At 39.0% G+C, this 19,507-nt stretch overlaps 2 protein-coding genes across 2 annotated transcripts; both read left to right on the forward strand.

Moving 5' to 3' along the window:
- Nucleotides 1–771: 771 nt before the first annotated feature.
- Nucleotides 772–5,458, forward strand: LOC140136563 (adenine phosphoribosyltransferase-like). The gene is made up of 5 exons (XM_072158261.1): nt 772–1,088; nt 2,188–2,291; nt 2,887–3,020; nt 4,264–4,342; nt 5,095–5,458. Exons 1-5 carry the CDS (start codon nt 904–906, stop codon nt 5,238–5,240), a joined length of 648 nt encoding a protein of 215 aa, XP_072014362.1. The 5' UTR covers nt 772–903; the 3' UTR covers nt 5,241–5,458.
- Nucleotides 5,459–10,161: 4,703 nt separating this feature from the next.
- Nucleotides 10,162–18,195, forward strand: LOC140135883 (uncharacterized). Its single transcript, XM_072157544.1, has 3 exons — nt 10,162–10,554; nt 15,779–16,138; nt 16,924–18,195. The coding sequence occupies exons 1-3, from the start codon at nt 10,434–10,436 to the stop codon at nt 17,598–17,600; spliced, it is 1,158 nt and encodes a 385-aa protein (XP_072013645.1). The 5' UTR covers nt 10,162–10,433; the 3' UTR covers nt 17,601–18,195.
- The last annotated feature ends 1,312 nt before the right edge of the window (nt 18,196–19,507 follow it).

A 19,507-nucleotide genomic window follows, 5' to 3' on the forward strand; every position in this document is an offset into this window, starting at 1 on the left:
ATGCATGTTTTTCCTATCTACTGAAGATAACTCAAATTAAATGCATGTTGTCATTTTGTCTCAAAGAGATAGCTTGTAGAACCCTGTTATACCATTTTACGGTGCAATTTGCAAATCACCCGTTGCGACATCCATCATCTTCTGTGAACACGCGGGAGCCCACTTACGACATGCATCATTTACGATCTGCATCATTTACGATCTGCATCATTTTTCAGAACGCTAGCAGCAAACGGCTATCTTCTGAAGATAGCATTGCGGCCCTAATAAAACAACAGCTGAGTATTAAAATGGGAGCGATCACTCAAACGAGAATCACTGAACAGAGCGATTTATACCATACTGAATTGATATTTTATTGTTCCTCTCCCCCCCCCACACACACACATATTTGCTGCTTAGCTTGTAATTTTCCGTTTCCATGTTATTTTATTTAACCCCGTTCCCATTTTTTTTAAATCTGCCCTTTCTTACATTTCGCTTTTAGAATTTTTTTTATTTGCTGCTATAGGCCTATAGATTGTAAATTTCCGTTTTCATGTATTTTAAAAGATTCGGATTAAGTGGCAAAACAGGATAATATTATTAAATCCAAAAACATGCGTCATGTATTTTTTTCTGAAATTGGGAGTCGATTTTATGTCCACACCCACCGTCACTCTCAAGTCCCCCTCCCCTGGATGAAGTCTTTAACTCGACAGGGTTTTGACGACTGTGGCGTGCCATTGGAGAGGAAGCTGAGTGGAGGAAAGGTCAAGTTGGTCTTGGGCCAAGTTGGTCATGGGACGAGTTTTGTGCGTAGATTTTAATGTTTACGGCTTATTATTGCGATTGCGTCCTCAATCAATTAACCTTTGACCCCATACACCTGCATCAGCTGTTGCACACCACCAACACGTTTCAATGCAACGAATGGTGCATGTTGTGTCTGGTTGTCGATTGCTATTTACGTGTCAACGATCCAGTTTGCTGCGTTGTGCAGCAGCATTACGTCTACATAACATGGCAAACCGTGAGCAGAGAATCAAAGCTGTCAAGGATAAAATTGGTGCTGTTCCTGACTTCCCCAAACCAGGAATTTTATTCAGGTAAGTATCCGGGGTCATGGGGTTAGTATCATCATTTGTTTTGATCGGGGATCGACTGATCCATCTATTGATATGGTTAGGGCCGGGGGGGGCGGCACTTAACACAAATGACCATATACGGGTATGCTCCCCGGAAAGACCCCCTTTTTTGCATTTCGCAGCTCCGAAAGACCCCCTCCAAGAGCTCCGAACATGCGAAGAAAGACCCTAGTTCACCACGTAAACTTGTATGGCTCAAAATTTGGATCAGTTTGTGAATGAGGACATCGTATAAGTTCCTTGTACTAGAAAGATTTCGATAATTTCAGCTCTAAAAGGTATTTTCAGGGGATTTTCAACCAGAAAGCCAAGAAAGATCCTTGATTTTGACAGTTTGCAGCTCCAAAAGTCCCCATTTTACTTGTTCGCAGCTCCAAAAGACCCCCCCTTTTACCGGTATGCCGTCAGCAGCTACCAAAGACCCACCACCTCAAAATTCCGGGGAAGCATACCCACCAAATTTTTTTGTTGTGCCCCCAGTCAGAACTCTACCCCCCCCCCCTCTGTTGCCTCTCCGGTAAAAACCCAAAATTATGAAAATGTTCATTTTTTGCGTCAATTTGTTAATTTTGACCCCCTCCTTCTGCCCACACAGACCCTGATTGGTTTAACTAAACCTTAACATGCACACAAAGTCATACAGTTTGTGCATGTGTTGACTCAACCATTTTGGATGCAAAAATATTACTCTCTTTTTTTCTTTATTGCCATGTTTGGCCTTAAAAAATTGTTTGATTGGCGTAACGTGACCAACACTAAAAATAGGCCCGACCCTAGACTTTTTTCCTTATTTTTTTGCAAAAAAATTAAAAGAATTAAAAAAAGACCTAGATGCAATTTACAGCTTAAAATGTGTGTGTAAAAAATAAATAAAAAAACTTGGCGACCGACCAGCATACAATTTGTTTCACCCTAATTTTTTTTATCAAACATTTGTTTTTAGGCCTTTTTTTATTGCACTTTTTTTGTTTCAGTAAAATATGTTCATTGCAGCAAAACAATTATATGATTAAAACATTTTGTATTAAAAAGATGTTTTATTTAATTTCAATTTATCCAGGGACATTTTCCCACTATTCAAAGATGCAGTACTATTGAATGATCTAATCCTTCTACTCGTAGAACACATCAAAGAAAAGCATGACAAAGTAGATGTCATAGTGGGTAAGTAATATATTAAAAGTTTTCAGAGGGTTCCGAGAGAGTTTGCAAAAAATTCTAATGTGAAAACAATTGCAAGGGAGGGGGGGCACTTGTATTTTAGGGTTGCTTGATTTAAATCACATGATTTTTTTCCAAAAAAATCACTGACCATTTGTGATCATGTACAAATTAATTTCTTTCTTAAATTTCTTTCTACATTGTACCAACTCATATTAAAAACGTTATGAGTTTTAAAATATTGGACTCGACTATGTTTTTTAAAACTCGTAGCTGGACCAATAAATATGGGCTCAATCTATCCAATTTGATATCAAACTTGGTCATAGCTGCATAATGGGTACCTTCATGTATGGGTGGTATCCAAGCTACGGAGGTCATTTGAGGTTTGTTTGTTTACCACTCATACAGTATGACATTTAAAAAACCGTTATAATATCTTTCCAAATTTAAATCTACCCATGATGGAGGCATCCCATTTGATGCCTTGCGTCGAAAACTGCAAACGTTTCTAGTTTTTGGTCATGTTGTAAATGATAATAACAATCTCTATTTGATAAATAATGATCATAAATATCAAATGACTGTTCTTATCCAGGACTTGAAGCCAGAGGATTTCTATTTGGACCAATGATAGCACAACACCTGAATGCAGCATTTGTTCCTATACGAAAGAAAGGCAAACTTCCTGGAGAATGTGTGAAAGTGGAGTACTCATTAGAATATGGAACTGTAAGTATTTATTCATAGGACATTTGAAGTAACAAAAAAAATATTGAAAACAAAACCAGTGACTTGTAGTGTGCTAAGCACAGGCATAAATCCACTACCTTGGCACTAGAAATTAGTGAACTTACAGAACTAGTGAACTTGCAAGCTGTGGCCCATATACGTACCATATTGTGCATTTATTGTATGAGCTTGGAATGGTCCATGAATTTCCCATGGATTAGCATTAGCATGTGTCCCTCACGGACCAACCTGGTTAAACAAACAAACAAACAAACAAACAAGCACAATTGGGCTATTTCAATCAAAATCCATACTCCCCCTATAGAGACATGACCTTAGTATCACACACAGGGGGTGTAGATTTCAAATGGAGTCACCCATTCAGGCAAACCATTTAAAATTCACACTCCTTGTATGGAAGATTAAGGTCATGTGTTCCATAGGGGTGTATGGATTTCAACTGGAAAAGCCCATTCAGGATGCAGCTACAGGTGCAGAACCCTTTGTAGCCTACATCTAGAAAAACCGTCGCAGCCTGCCTGATCAGTTGCCAGAGTTCTTGGACAGGTAACCAAGGCAAAAAAAAAAATTGTTTCTTATCCATTGGAATTTCAAGTTCAATTATTCCCCAATTTTGATTTATTAGGGCAGATTTTTGAAAAGTGGATTTTTTTTAGCATCACACAAAGTTGGATGGATTCTGTGAGGATTTAATGGACATTTTGGGTGATCTTGGACCAAGTTTGGTGAAGTAGGAGGGATTTTGTGTGGGTATTTTTTGGTAGATTTTGAGGGTAGATTTTTGAGGGCAGATTTGAGGGTAGTTTTTTTTTGAGCATCACACAAAGTTGGATGGATTCTGTGAGGATTTAGGGGACATTTTGGGTGATCTTGGACCAATTTTGGTGAAGTGGGAGGGATTTTGTGTGGGTATTTTTTGGTAGATTTTGAGGGTAGATTTTTGAGGGCAGATTTGAGGGTAGTTTTTGGATCTTGTAAGATGGGAGGATTTACCTCCTTTACCATCCTCTGATAAAAGAATGTCTAAAATTTGGACTTCTTTGCCCTCAAAGTCGATTGTTTCCTGATTTCTTAACTTGATTGGGGGTGGGATGGGGTGTGACAATGCCTCCATACCCCCTCCCCCAGTCCCACCACTGTTTCTCCCTGTTTTACCTCCCTAGTGCTTACCCCCAGTAATAATTATCCAATAATTGTTCACATGTATTCTGTGTATTTTCAGGATGTATTTGAAGCCCAGAAAACTGCAGTTCAACCTGGGGAAAAAGTCATCATTGTAGACGACCTTATTGCGACAGGGGGTGAGTATCCTGTGTGTGTGTAATACTGTATTATAATATTGTGTGTGGGTGCATCAGTGTTTGCCTGCAAGCAAGGTCACACACAAACATTAAAGTTTGCAGATTTTGGTATCAGATGAAAGCTCATATTTTTCTCATTAACATATATGAAATTAGGCATTCCAATTAATGAGCTAGCTAGAAACTGCTAAAAAATGTTTGGCAGGTCAATAGGGGGGAAAAGCGCAGCGTTTCAATATTATGCGCTAAAAAGTTTAGAAACATTTAGGACAATTTTCATGTCAAGGGGGGGGGGAAGATTTTTGGCATGTCAAAAGGGGGGGGGCAGGCAATTTTGGCAGGCTATTTTGAGAAATCACCACCTTGGGGTACACATAATGTGTGTGTGTGTGAGGGGGTGGGGGTATGTGTGTATTATGTCAGTAATGAATACCAGGTCTTATAAGGGATGAAATCAAAACTCGACCGGCGGTTGACTGCCGGTTCCATCTGGTTGCTATTGCTCTAAACAATGACAACCGGATGGAACTGGACTGAACCGCCGGTCAAGTTTTGATTTCATCCCTAAGAAATCAAAGAAATCAACACTTTACATTGCTTTTTATGGTGTTTCATACAGCCAAGACGGACTTTTAAGCAACAGATAAAATGTTTTATTTTTATATAAGTTTCATTCATTTATGGCATTTGCCAAAAATTACTTGAATGAACTTTAATTATATTTCTATATTTTATTTCTTATCACTAAATAGGTACAATGGATGCAGCATGTCAATTAATCTCAGGAATGGGTGGCGACATCCTGGAGTGCCTTGTAGTCATCGATCTTGTGGATCTTAAAGGAGCAGCAAAACTCAAGAAACCGTTTTTTTCCTTAGTACAATTTGAAGGCGAATAGGATGTTGCATTTGTTGTAAAATTATCCATGGACAATAGAGGCTCACGTTTTAATGATAATTCCTAGAATGAGTACTTATTCTGGTTTCATACTTTCATGCTGCTTGTCGCTGAGCGGCATGACACATGAGCAGTGCAGCCAAATGGATATAATAAAGGCTTATGATTGGCTTATGATCCCCCTCCCCCGACTCAAACTAAGTATGCTCTCAACTTTTAAAACTTCCATTCTTAAACATAATTTATTATTATGTGCTTAAAACTTGCATTCTTAAACAGTTTTAAACACACAATTATAGTGAAATATTTCACTGATTTAAAGTGTTAATTACCGGTACACTTTTCTTCCCACAAATGCCTTTAAAAACACATTTTAAACATATTTTTACCCACATTTATGTACCAAAAAATGGGGAAAATAAATTGACCCAATTTTTCTGAGACAAGTGGGCACCGCAAAACGAATGCGCTCAACAGATTTGAGTCATACTACATGTACTCTTTTTGGCCTATTAAAGTAAGTTAATATATGTTTGGATTGTGCAATTTGGTTTAAAATTATGTGATATTCAGTCGCTGCCAACTGACATGTTCAATTTTGACTTGGGTGGTATAATCACATAGCATGGCAAGCTGTCACAATATTAACAAAATGCAATTTCAAAAAGTTGTGATTTAATTTTCCAGACCCCAGGGTGATGCATACAAAAACATTAGCAAAATATAATAAGGTGCCGCAGCTAAATTTGTTTGATCTTGTGTGAAATGTGTTTGGGCTGCTTCGATACTTGTTATTAATGAACTATCAACTAATTAATCGAAATAAATTGGTCAATACGGTCAATACCTTACAAAGTATCAATGTTATCACAATTAACAACAGTCAATTATTTAATATTTATAGATTATGCCAGTGACACGTCACATATACCTTTATTTTGATATTATTAAACAGTATTTTTATCATAAAAATTGACACACACAACTCATGATTGTTTTCAACATTTATTTCTCTTATCTTTTAACAATTTTGTCACATCATACAAAAATGTCAGTTTGCGTGTTGTACCTCTGATTCTGTGATTTTTTTCTGTTTTCCGTTAAAACGGAAAGCTTTGGACTCTAATATAAAATAGAAGTGAATGGTACCAAAACAGGTACTATGTGTAGGAGTTCTGTCAATTATTTAATAACTTTGTAAAAGTTCTTTCAAAATAGTTGAATAAAAAAAAAAAAAAATCATTTTTTATATTTACTGTTTTAATGTTGTATTAATTTTTGTTCCATTTAGTTTTGAAAATCTTGTGGGCCTCCACCCGGACATTGACAGCAATGTGGATTGTGGAAATAACTAGTATCAAGTTATTCCTAGGGGAGTTGCTCAAGCAATGGGCTATTCAGTTGAAATCCACACTACCCCTGTGGAAGATTTTGGAAATATCTTCCACAGGGGAGTATGAATTTCAAATGGATTGAACACATCAGGCAACTCTATTTGAATTTCATGCACATTTCACCCCCTAAGAAAGATTCCACAGAGGGAGGGCAAGTTTCAAATAGAGTTGGTTATTTAATAGTGCTGTAATCGATAAGCTTTCTGGGTATCGATATGTCGGGAGGCAAACATCCGACATGTCGATACTATTATCGATACTCACGCAGTTTGAAACACGGATTTCGATCAGGGGATCTGGAGGGGCTGGAGATCGTGAAGACGACTGATGCATGTATTCTAGATGTAAAGTTCACCTTGGAATTGGGAGACGGTAATTTGAGTATTTGACGGTAATTTGAGACCTGATTTGAGATAATCTAAGCATGTGTGCCATGTCGTTTGTGTATCGATACTGACATTGAGTGTTTCGACATGTCGGAAGTCTATGTATTTTCCGACTATCGATACTTACGACAATCGATTACAGCACTATTATTTAATGCTAATTCCATTTGAAATTCGTACTCCCCTGTGGAAGGTATTTCCAAAATCTTCCACAGTGGTAGTGTGGATTTTAAATGGAATAGCCCAATTTGTTGTTAGGTAAGTGTTGCCCAGATTTCAAAAATGGACCAGAATTTGAGGACATAAAATTGGAGCTTAGGTTTGTTGTCCTTTTTGGTGAAAAATATTCTCAGAAATGCTGAATTTTGAAGCTATTTTTAGCAAATTGAGCCAAAAGGCTGTGAGAACTTATAATGAAGGTCTCCAGGACAAGCTAGGACAGAAAGAGATATTGATAAGGAAGAGGTCTCTGAAACCAAAAAAAGGCCTGATCTTGAAAAGGGGGGTCTTGAGAGTAGCACTTGCCTGTAGTATAATCAGTGCCGCCGAGAGCCATTAAGGGCCCGGGGGTAAAATGAACACACAGGCCCCTGAGGTCTCCTTTCTTTGCTTATATGGGTCCATTAAGATATGTTTTCTTTATTTTTTACGGGACCCCGGGCCCGGGGGTAACGCACCTTGTCGGTGGCACTGAGTGTAATGTATACAAAGTCCTCCAGGTTCTACAAATTATTGTACTTTGTTATAAAAGAAACAGTCCAGTTGCAAAGTGTATGGTTTTAAAAGGTTGTGCATTTTTTGTGATTAAGGCTTGGAACCAATTTATAACTCTACTGAAGACCTTGAAATGCCCCCCGTAAAAAACCCCACTTTGGTGGCAAAAATGCACCTTGCTCAGAGTTATGACTCTCTCAAGGCCATACAGGGGTCAAATTTCTAAATTGATCGGATTTTATTAAAACCACACATATTCACATGGTCATGTCAAAACGATTAGGCCTAAAAAAATTGTTTGATTGGCGTAACAAAAAAAATAGGGTCGGTTGGTCGGCAATTTTTATTAAAATACATTTTTTTTACACATATTTTATGCTGTAAATTGCTTCTTTTTTTAAAATTTTAGGTTTAAAAAAAAAAAAAAAAAAGGCCTTGGTCTACCTATAATGGTTCTCGAGTTATAAGCAAAAAGGTCAAAGGTTGCATTTTATGCTCCACGGGGGTCCACGCATAAAAAAAGTATCCAATTTTAATTATGTGGGAGCATGTGTGGTCGAGTGGATAAGGCGCCCGACTCATAATCCATAGGTTGTGAGTTCGAGCCCCGCTCGTGCCAACGTGTTGTGTTCTTTACACAGAGGAGTAAGATAAGACAGAGCGCGTACCACTAGTCTCCGCCTCATCCGATAATGAGGGCCGATTGTTCTGTGAAATGCGACAGGCGAGACTGCTACGCAATTACAGCGTATTTTCATGGTCTATCGCGTAATCGCGAAAGCACGCAACGCTCTATCGCGGATACGCGAAAGCACGCAGCGCTGGCGTGATTGTTAGACACTACACGATCGAACAATCGGCCCTCATGAATATGCGAGAACTTACACCATACAATACACGGGGACTTTGACTGATGGTACGCGGTCTGTTTCTCTTTCGTCCATGGTTCTTTATCATTGCCTACTGGGGGATGTGGAGGGTTGGATTGGATGTTTGTTTTGTTGTTGGTTTCAATGTTGCAATATTGGTGCTGATTAAGGGGTGGTGCAATAATTATGTGTACCCTGGGGGTGAATTCTCAAAATGGTCTGCCAAAAATCGCTTGCCCCCCTTTGGCCGTGCCAAAAATCTTTGCCCCCTTTCGACGTGCCAAAAACCTTTGCCCCCCCTTTTGACGTGCCAAAAATCTTTGCCCCCCCTTACACATGCAAGATTTTGGGGAACCCGAATTTAAAACTTTAAATTGTCTTATCATATAATGCGAAAGCGCAGTGAGCAGGAAATTTTGCATATTTGAGCGTGTTCTAACGCGTTTTCCCACGCCTTTTAGGGCGTAATATAAAATGGTACCCAAAAATATCTGTGCCAAAAATTGCTTGTGCCAAAAATTGCTTGCCCCCCCTTTCGACCTGCCAAAAATCGCTTGACCCCCCTTTGACCTGCCAAAAATGCTTGCCCCCCTTTGGCCTGCCAAAAATCTTTGCCCCCTATAATTCACCCCCGGGGTACATAATTATTGCACCACCCCTAAGCTGCTGCCTGCAAATTGCATTGTGTCTGTTTAGGTGTGTTTAATGTACAATTCCAGCAATTTGACCTGCGGGTCACCATTAGAGTTTGAATTAAAAAAAAAAAAAAAATATTTTGATGGTGTAAAAATATTTTGATCCAAAACATAATAGCAAAAGCACAGTACTTTGGCAGATAATAATATTTCTATAGATTATCGGGGTTAAACATATGAAAAATAGACGTTTTCTGTAAAAAGCACACATACCTGACTCACTCAAATGCCCCCTATCACAAACAATGCTGGATCCTAGACTAGCTTGGAGATTGAGGGCAGTATATGCATAAGTTAATGGGGATGTTTCATTTTGCCCCGTGGTCCACTTTGCCCCGGTCTCCCATAGGCCCTAAAAAAGTGTGGGGTGCCCAAACAGGCCACTATTTCCCCAAAGCCGGTACGGCACATCAGGGGTGAGGGGGAAACTTGCCGGTCAAGGTGGGAGGGTGATGCAATTTTTGGCACATGATAGGCGCAGTGGTGTAGAGTGGGTCATCACATTGGGGGGGGGCACTGACCATGATGGGGGGGGTTGCACCGGATCTGGTTGAGGGGGAAGCCATTTTTTAAGGATTCCGCGGCACAAAACAAAAACAACAACAACATAAAGCAAAATAACAAACAAACCAAAAATGAGGATAAACTTTTATTTTAATAAGCAGAAGAAGGAAACGACTTTGCTTTCATAACTAACCCTAAACCCTAAGAGAACTGTGCATAGGCCCTTCCCGAGTTCACTTCCCCGGGAAGAGGATTGGTTTAATAAGTTGGGTTGGGTTTGGTTTGGACGAGTGGTTTTGGACCGAGCTAATTAACAACAACCTATATATTTATTTCCTGCATGCATCAACGACCTTGACCTTGTGACCTAAATGACTGTGCGTTATATAATATTTTTGTCATGACAATGACGATATCCATGTAGATTGACATAAAATTTTTTCATCATGAATCAAATCATCGGATGATTTAGTGTGCATTACGAAGAACATTTTGAACTTTTTGGAGAGTGAAGAATTATCTCGTGATCGTGTACTGTCTTGAGAAAGGTGGTCTCACGAATTACAATTACATTTTGATAAGCTTACTCTAAATCGGTGTCACACTCACATAGGCTCATTAGGACCAGTCCCATGAGTCAGGGAGGGGATTACACAATCATGTCAATGATGATGTATTCAATGTTGTTGCTGGCATTAACATCTGTTATGTTGAACGTAGCTGCAGCTGAGGTATTCAACAAAACAAACACAGGTAAGAATTAGTACAACAAGTCATACAAATAGTACCTAGACCTAGTCTACTCCTAGAATATTTTCTCATATGACTGATTGTACTGTAAAATTTGCGTCAATTCCCGATGTCATGATGTATGCGCCACATTTTGTAGACTCTGATTGCCGAGTACAACTGGTAACCAGCCAAAGCCGGTACTGTGCAGTGCTGGTGTACTACTGCTATTCAATTGCGTGGTGCATGCATTGGGTTTGGGTGACATATTTTTACGTCATTTGCCTCTATACGATGATCCACCCAAAAATAAAAATCATCGTATAGATCCCTGTATTAAGAATTTATGCTGAGGTTGTGAAGCTCATAAATATCCACTGAGTCAGTGTGACTTGGCAACAGCATGTATTGCCTCAGCAGCCGGACAAAAATATTGCTACATGTATACATCTGAGCAATAGGCTGCTGTCTGATTTTCGGGTAATTTTGTGCCCGGGTACCCGTCAGATTTTTCGGGCGGGTAACCGGGTACCCGAAATTGCAAGGATCATTCATGGTTGACCTAAAAAAAAAAAATAAAAAAAAATTCAAGATGTTTTGTATTTTTAATATGAAAATTGATAATTTGTATTCATGTCATACTCTATTAATGATTTCAAAATGCATCATCAATAGAGTATGACATGAATACAAATGATCAATTTTCATATTAAAAATACAAAACATCTTGAAATTTTTTTTTTTTAAGTCAACCATGAATGATCCTAGCATTTAGGTCTAGGTCCAGAGACACTACAAAACCAAAAAACTTAAACTTGGTACCGGGCAGGGAATTTCCTGCCGGGTAATAGGATTCTCGGCGGGACTCAATTCCGGGACTCACTCACACCCTTAGTCAGTGGTTCAAAACTGGGGTGGAGAAAACAACTTTTCTCAACTCTTCATTTTCTTTCTTCCTTCCTTCTTTTCCTTCCCCTTGGGCCAGGGTTGTTGATTTTGTTGATTTAAAAAAAAATCGTATTTTTTTTTTTATTAAAAGCAATTTTTAAAAAAAATGTTCAATTCCAAGAACTGCTATACCCCATGATAAAGTCAAGAGTACCAATGGAATGCTATATAGAAAAAATATTAAATTTGTGGACATCGTGGAACATTCAACTACGCTTGTTACTCCGCAACTAATCATGCACCCGTACAACGCTACTCTACGTGTCCATATTAGCGAGGCTATCTGCGTACAACTGCTTACTACGCACAGCCACGCAAAGAGTATGTTCCATGCCCGGGGTTCCATGATGTCCACGAATTTGATTATTTTTCTATAGTCATATGCACAATCCTACCAGGTATTTACAAAAAAATCAAAACATGTTTTTATGTACGGTATGTGAAAATTTCAAAGAAAAAATTTGGTAAAATTTGCATATTTGAACGTGTTCCTAACGTTTTCCTACGCCTTTTTAGGGCGTAATATAAAATGGTACCCAAAATATCTGTGCCAAAAATTGCTTGTGCCAAAAATTGCTTGCCCCGCCTTTCGACCTGCCAAAAATCGCTTGACCCCCCCTTTTGACCTGCCAAAAAAATTTGGTAAAATTATGGGAAAAAATTTGGTAAAATTATGGGAAAAAATTTGGTAAAATTATGGGAAAAAACCTGCATTCTGAATTCTGCATCTTGAAGATGAATTTTTAGCAATTTAGATAAAGTGACATCATAGCTTAATTGTATCCAAAAGTTGTACATGTAGAAACATTGGGAATGAAGTAAAACAGTCAATTTAAGAAAGAAATGAACTTATTTTATCAAAAATGGTAAAAAATGGAAAAATTGATTTAAATCAGTGATTTAAAAAAAAGAAATCAAGTGCGCGATTTAAATCAATGATTTAAATCGGCGTGATTTAAAAATCAAACAATCCTGCCTTGGGCAAAAAAACAGAAAGGGAATTACAATAGGGTTTTAAAATATGTGTTTAAGCATGTATGTACGTCATCCACCAGTGGAGCTCCTGCGCTCCTTCGCAGAACTTCCGGTAGTGGATGTTCTGCGCTTGGGGGCGCAGAGAATTCACTGTCGGAGTTGCTGCGCTCGGAAGCAAAATAATAGATTTTCTTATTATAATAACGGTGGATCATTGCTGCGCTCGGGCGCAGAACATCCACTGTCGGAGTTGATGTGCCCGGGCGCAGTCCCTTATCTTATTAGGCCTATTATAATAACTATAACTCCAAATTGACAGCAAAATTATGCATTTTCTTATTGAAATTCCGGTGGATCATTGCTGCGCTCGGGCGCAGAAAATCCACTGTCGGAGCTTCTCCGCTCGGAAGTCAATAAATTATTTTCTTATTTTATTAATAAAATACAATATGCATGCGTATAATAACTAATATTTTCTTATTATATTAATAAAAAATAATCAAAATAATAGATTTTCTTATTATAATAACGGTGGATCATTTCTGCGCTCGGGCGCAGAACATCCACTGTCGGAGTTGATGCGCCGGGCGCAGTCCCTTATATGTCGCGGTGGATCATTGCTGCGCTGGGGCGCAGAAGCTCCGACAGTGGATTTTCTGCCGAGCGCAGCAATGATCCGCCGTAATTTCAATAAGAAAATGTATTATTTTGCTGTCAATTTGGAGTTATAGTTATTATACGCATGCCTATTATAAAAGGCCTAATACTAGTTATATACGCATGCATATTTATTAATATAGGCCTAATAAGAAAATGTATTATTTTGCTTCCGAAAGCATCAACTCCGATAGTGGATTCTCTGCGCCCGAAGCGCAGCAATGATCCACCGTTATTATAATAAGAAAATCTATTATTTTGCTGTCAATTCGGTTATACTAATAGCAATAAACTTCTCGGAGCTTAGTTATTATACGCATGCATAATTATATTTTATTAATAAAATAAGAAAATAATTTATTTGACTTCCGGCGCAGAAGCTCCGACAGTGGATTTTCTGCCGAGCGCAGCAATGATCCGCCGTAATTTCAATAAGAAAATATATTATTTTGCTGTCAATTTGGAGTTATAGTTATTATAATAGGCCTAATACTAGTTATTATACGCATGTATATTTATTAATATAGGCCTAATAAGAAAATGTATTATTTTGCTTCCGGCGCATCAACTCCGACAGTGGATGTTCTGCGCCCGAGCGCAGAAATGATCCACCAGTATTATAATAAGAAAATGTATTATATTGCTTCCGAGCGCATGCTCCAACAGTGGATGTTCTGCGCCCGAGCGCAGCAATGATCCACCGTTACATATAAGGGACTGCGCCCGGGCGCATCAACTCCGATAGTGGATGTTCTGCGCCCGAGCGCAGAAATGATCCACCGTTATTATAATAAGAAAATCCATTATTTTGCTTCCGAGCGCAGCAACTCCGACAGTGGATTCATTGGGAATGAAGTAAAACAGTCAATTTAAGAAAGAAATGAACTTATTTTATCAAAAATGGTAAAAAATGGAAAAATTGATTTAAATCAGTGATTTAACAAAAAAGAAATCAAGTGCGCGATTTAAATCAATGATTTAAATCGGCGTGATTTAAAAAATCAAACAATCCTGCCTTGGGCAAAAAAACAGAAAGGGAATTACAATAGGGTTTTAAAAATATGTGTTTAAGCATGTATGTACGTCATCCACCAGTGGAGCTCCTGCGCTCCTTCGCAGAACTTCCGGTAGTGGATGTTCTGCGCTTGGGGGCGCAGAGAATTCACTGTCGGAGTTGCTGCGCCGGAAGCAAAATAATAGATTTTCTTATTATAATAACGGTGGATCATTGCTGCGCTGGCGCAGAACATCCACTGTCGGAGTTGATGTGCCCGGGCGCAGTCCCTTATCTTATTAGGCCTATTATAATAACTATAACTCCAAATTGACAGCAAAATTATGCATTTTCTTATTGAAATTCCGGTGGATCATTGCTGCGCTCGGGCGCAGAAAATCCACTGTCGGAGCTTCTCCGCTCGGAAGTCAATAAATTATTTTCTTATTTTATTAATAAAATACAATATGCATGCGTATAATAACTAATATTTTCTTATTATATTAATAAAAATAATCAAAATAATAGATTTTCTTATTATAATAACGGTGGATCATTTCTGCGCTCGGGCGCAGAACATCCACTGTCGGAGTTGATGCGCCCGGGCGCAGTCCCTTATATGTAACGGTGGATCATTGCTGCGCTCGGGGGCGCAGAAGCTCCGACAGTGGATTTTCTGCGCCCGAGCGCAGCAATGATCCGCCGTAATTTCAATAAGAAAATGTATTATTTTGCTGTCAATTTGGAGTTATAGTTATTATACGCATGCCTATTATAAAAGGCCTAATACTAGTTATATACGCATGCATATTTATTAATATAGGCCTAATAAGAAAATGTATTATTTTGCTTCCGAGCGCATCAACTCCGACAGTGGATTCTCTGCGCCCCCGAGCGCAGCAATGATCCACCGTTATTATAATAAGAAAATCTATTATTTTGCTGTCAATTCGGTTATACTAATAGCAATAAACTTCTCGGAGCTTAGTTATTATACGCATGCATAATTATATTTTATTAATAAAATAAGAAAATAATTTATTTGACTTCCGAGCGCAGAAGCTCCGACAGTGGATTTTCTGCGCCCGAGCGCAGCAATGATCCGCCGTAATTTCAATAAGAAAATATATTATTTTGCTGTCAATTTGGAGTTATAGTTATTATAATAGGCCTAATACTAGTTATTATACGCATGTATATTTATTAATATAGGCCTAATAAGAAAATGTATTATTTTGCTTCCGGCGCATCAACTCCGACAGTGGATGTTCTGCGCCCCGGCGCAGAAATGATCCACCAGTATTATAATAAGAAAATGTATTATATTGCTTCGGCGCATGCTCCAACAGTGGATGTTCTGCCCGAGCGCAGCAATGATCCACCGTTACATATAAGGGACTGCGCCGGGCGCATCAACTCCGATAGTGGATGTTCTGCCCCCGAGCGCAGAAATGATCCACCGTTATTATAATAAGAAAATGTAATAAGAAAATCCATTATTTTGCTTCCGAGCGCAGCAACTCCGACAGTGGATTCTCTGCGCCCCCGAGCGCAGAACATCCACTATACCGGAAGTTCTGCGGAGGGGCGCAGGAGCTCCACTGGTGGATGACGTACATAACTCGTTTAAGGTAATATTTACTGGTTCATGAGTGTTAATTATTTCTCTTTCAGCTGTTCGTCTTGTAGAATCATACTCCGACTACCAGGGGATCATAGAGATCTATGACAACGCAGAGCAAAAGTGGGGACCGGTATGCGGCAATGATATTGGGTATAGAGAAGCAGAAGTTATCTGCCAACAACTTGGCTTCAGTGGAGGGTATGAAGACTACTATTCCGATGGGTCTGATGAGTTTGGATACTATGATAACACATATAATGGGTATGTGTACGTGGGGTTGTCTTGTAGTAAAGGCACAGAGAAGACTATTGATGATTGCGTTTATGACAAGCGACGTGGATCATATATTGATTGTGGCTATCAAGAACGAGAATTTGGTGGAGTCGAATGTGAAAATGGACATAGTTCAGGTATGTTGATGCTTAAAATGTATGCAGTGTTTATTATAAAAAATGTAGGTAAAATCAATTTCACTTTAGCAGGTTAAGATCGGTTGAAATACTTTAATACCATGTGGCAGCACCAGGAATCATGTGCTGGGAGGGCAAGATAAAAATTACCCAGATTTGCCTAAAATGTGACATTTTTGGCCTAAAACAGTTTTATTTATTTTTCTTCAAATTTCTTATTTTGACTGGGGGGGGGGTTCAAGATGAGAGGATGGTTCCCCCATGCTCTCCTCGACTTAATTTTTGGTAAAATATTTAAAACTGTATAGGCAACATTTTGACCAATTTTGGGGCATTTTATATTGTATCAGAGATTATTAAATAAGGGAGTTGTCAGCCACTTTTAAAGCAGTAGTCGAGACAGCGGTTGCCAGCACCTCCGATGGCATGGCAGCCAACTTGAGTGTACAAATTTGCAATATGTGGCGTTTCTTTTGTTTTCAGGCTCTGCAGGTAAAAACTAAAACCAGTCAATTTTCACAGTCAGAGTCAAAGTCATGGTATATACATGACTGCCATCATAATTGGAAAGGGGGAATGGGAAATTTGTGATTTTTTGCCTAGATTATTTTTCTAATGACTAAAATTAAAACCCAAAAAAATGTAGAGGGAGGAGAATGTGCTGAAATCACTGGTTTAAAGCTATGAGGCAAAGTGTTGTTTTCCTAAGTTGTCACTGTTAAGAACAATTACTGCTAATTCACTAAAAGAACATTTTCTATTTTCCCCACATGTTTTCTACACAGGATTTTCTTTTCAATTCAACTATTTCGGCTGGATTATAATAATTATTTTCGTCATCGTTGTCTCCATGTTGGTACGTCGTCATCGTATGCGTCGCCTTCAACAGCGTAGTGGACAGGCTGTGTCACACAATGTGTGTGGAGGAGGAGTGGTAATACCACCGCCTACTAACACAGCGTATCCTCCTCCTCCCGCTGGCTCATACCCTACCCAACAACAACCTCCCGCTGGGTCATACCCTACCCAACAACAACCTGATCTTCCACCACAATATAATGCCTTACCCCCAAAAGATGGATCAGGGCCATACCCTCAATACCCACCACCAGGTGGTGCACCTTACCCCCCTCAAGCTGGTGGTGCTCCCTATGCACCACCACCAAGTGGTGCACCTTACCCTCCTCAAGCGGGTGGGGCTCCCTATGCACCACCACAAGGGGGTGCACCATACCCTCCTCAAGGTGGTGGTACCCCCAATCCAGCGTACCCACCTCAAGGTGGAGTTGCGCCTTATCCATCTCAAGCTGGAGCACCCCTGCTACAAACCCAGCTTACCCACTCCCAGGTAATCCTGCATATCCGCCAGCTAATTACACACCCAATAATGAAATACCATCTATGCCACCTCCTGCATATGATAGCATATCTGGACCTGGAGATTCAGGCAAACAATAACTAAATGATATTGCTGTATAATTGTGCATGTATGCATGTGATCAGGACAGGAGCCTTTATGGGAGCACTATCAGAATTATGCATATTTTGAACAAAAGCTTTAGGAATCCAGAAAAAATTACTTAATTTCCAAAATACCAGAGGATCAAAGTTTGACAAATTTAAATCCTATGAAGGTTTAAATACTTAGTGGTTGCAATTGGGGTAAAATAATTGCAGAATAAGGGGCCCCTCTCTTATTTATATACAAATACTAACCCTAACTCTTAACGCTATTCCTGACCATAACCCTAAACTCTTACCTTAATCCTAATCCTAATTTGAGAGTGGTGCCCCGTATTCTGAAATTACATCTGGTTTTTTTTTTCAGGCAAAAAAGTTTAAATTTTGGTACTTTGACAAGACTCTTATTATAATTCAAAATACAATCATGAATTGAATTTGTAATATTTTCTATGTCTTGTTCTAATGTATAGCCATAGAGTTTAAAAGGCAGTTTAAAACTGCCGCTTTTGGGGAAAATCGTTTAGCGGGTTTGTCACAACTTTGCAAATGAGATGATTCTTTGCTATACAAAATGTAGATGGAATAAAGCATAGCATAGCTAGATGTAACTAACCTATGAAGGTATATAACCTTTTTTTTATAGTAAGTTAGTTAATACTTTTTTGTATTCTACCTACCGTATTTCGTCAAATAGTCGCTCCCCCTCAAATAAACACCCCCACCACTTTTTCAACCAAGATGTTTCAAAAATGCCGATATTTCCAAGTTATCCTGTGTAGTAAGCTTACCAAGTTGCGCACATGGTCGATAATAGCGTCAATAATTGGCGAAAATCTGGATCAGAAACCCGGAAGTGAGCCAGAAGTCAGTGTTTCTAGTTCATAGTTCGTCATTTTAGCATGTGTTTTTAGTTTACCTAATGATTTTAACGGGAGTTATCGTTCTAAAATTGACCTTGAATAAACGCCCCCCCCTTGGGAAAATGTAACGCCCCCGGGGGCGTTTATTTGACGAAATACGGTAATTAGTGTCCATTCCATAATAAGCACCCATTGAGCAACAACTGTCTAGGCACCCTGTATTCAATGTACACATGTACATACCATTCAGCAAATTACTTCAGCGGTGTACGTCTGCTGTGTCTGATTATCGCTTATAAAGGAACTAGATCACATGCTGCTATGCAGTTTGACTAGCGAATGAGGTGCTGATGTGATGATGATGTGATTCAATTAGTCAATCAGAACACCACTTCCGTATACGCATATGCCAAATTGGCAGACCGCTGAAGTACTATGCTGATAACTGTGACTAAATTCTATGTTTGAATGAAATCACATTCTAATCCTTCCAGTTTCGGAGGATGATTTTGACTTCATATATACACTGTATTTTGAATGTTTATGTGTGGGATGGGAGTTCCCCCAAATGACTTTACTTAGGACACATCTGACTTATTAGGACACATACCTATACCTATGCGCAGCTTTCCCCAGCCAAGTTGCATAGATCTTACTGCAGCCACAGTTCTTATTAAGCTTCCATTGAATAGCAGATTCCATCATTCCCCAGCTAAGCTAGGGAAAGCTGCTCACTGGTATGGCCCCTTAAGGTGCTATATTGAATATGGTAGTCTTGTTTGTGCTGGTTGTAAAAGTTCTGCATTGTAACTTAATAATACATGTATGTACAAGCCATGATGTGAACCTCCCATCAGATCATTATGGATTGACTGGCTATGGCTATAGGTTGCACACATGGGACTGTTTATGGCTAATGTAGCTACAGTTAAATTAAGATTTTCTTGGCCAAGCTGGAACATGAGCATCGCGTCCATGTAGAGTACTAAGCATGTACATGTACGCAATGTAAGGCGCGTGTATGCTTTCTTCTGTACCACGCTAT

Source organism: Amphiura filiformis, chromosome 16 (assembly GCF_039555335.1).
Source record: "Amphiura filiformis chromosome 16, Afil_fr2py, whole genome shotgun sequence".
Classification (NCBI taxonomy): Eukaryota; Metazoa; Echinodermata; class Ophiuroidea; order Amphilepidida; family Amphiuridae; genus Amphiura; species Amphiura filiformis.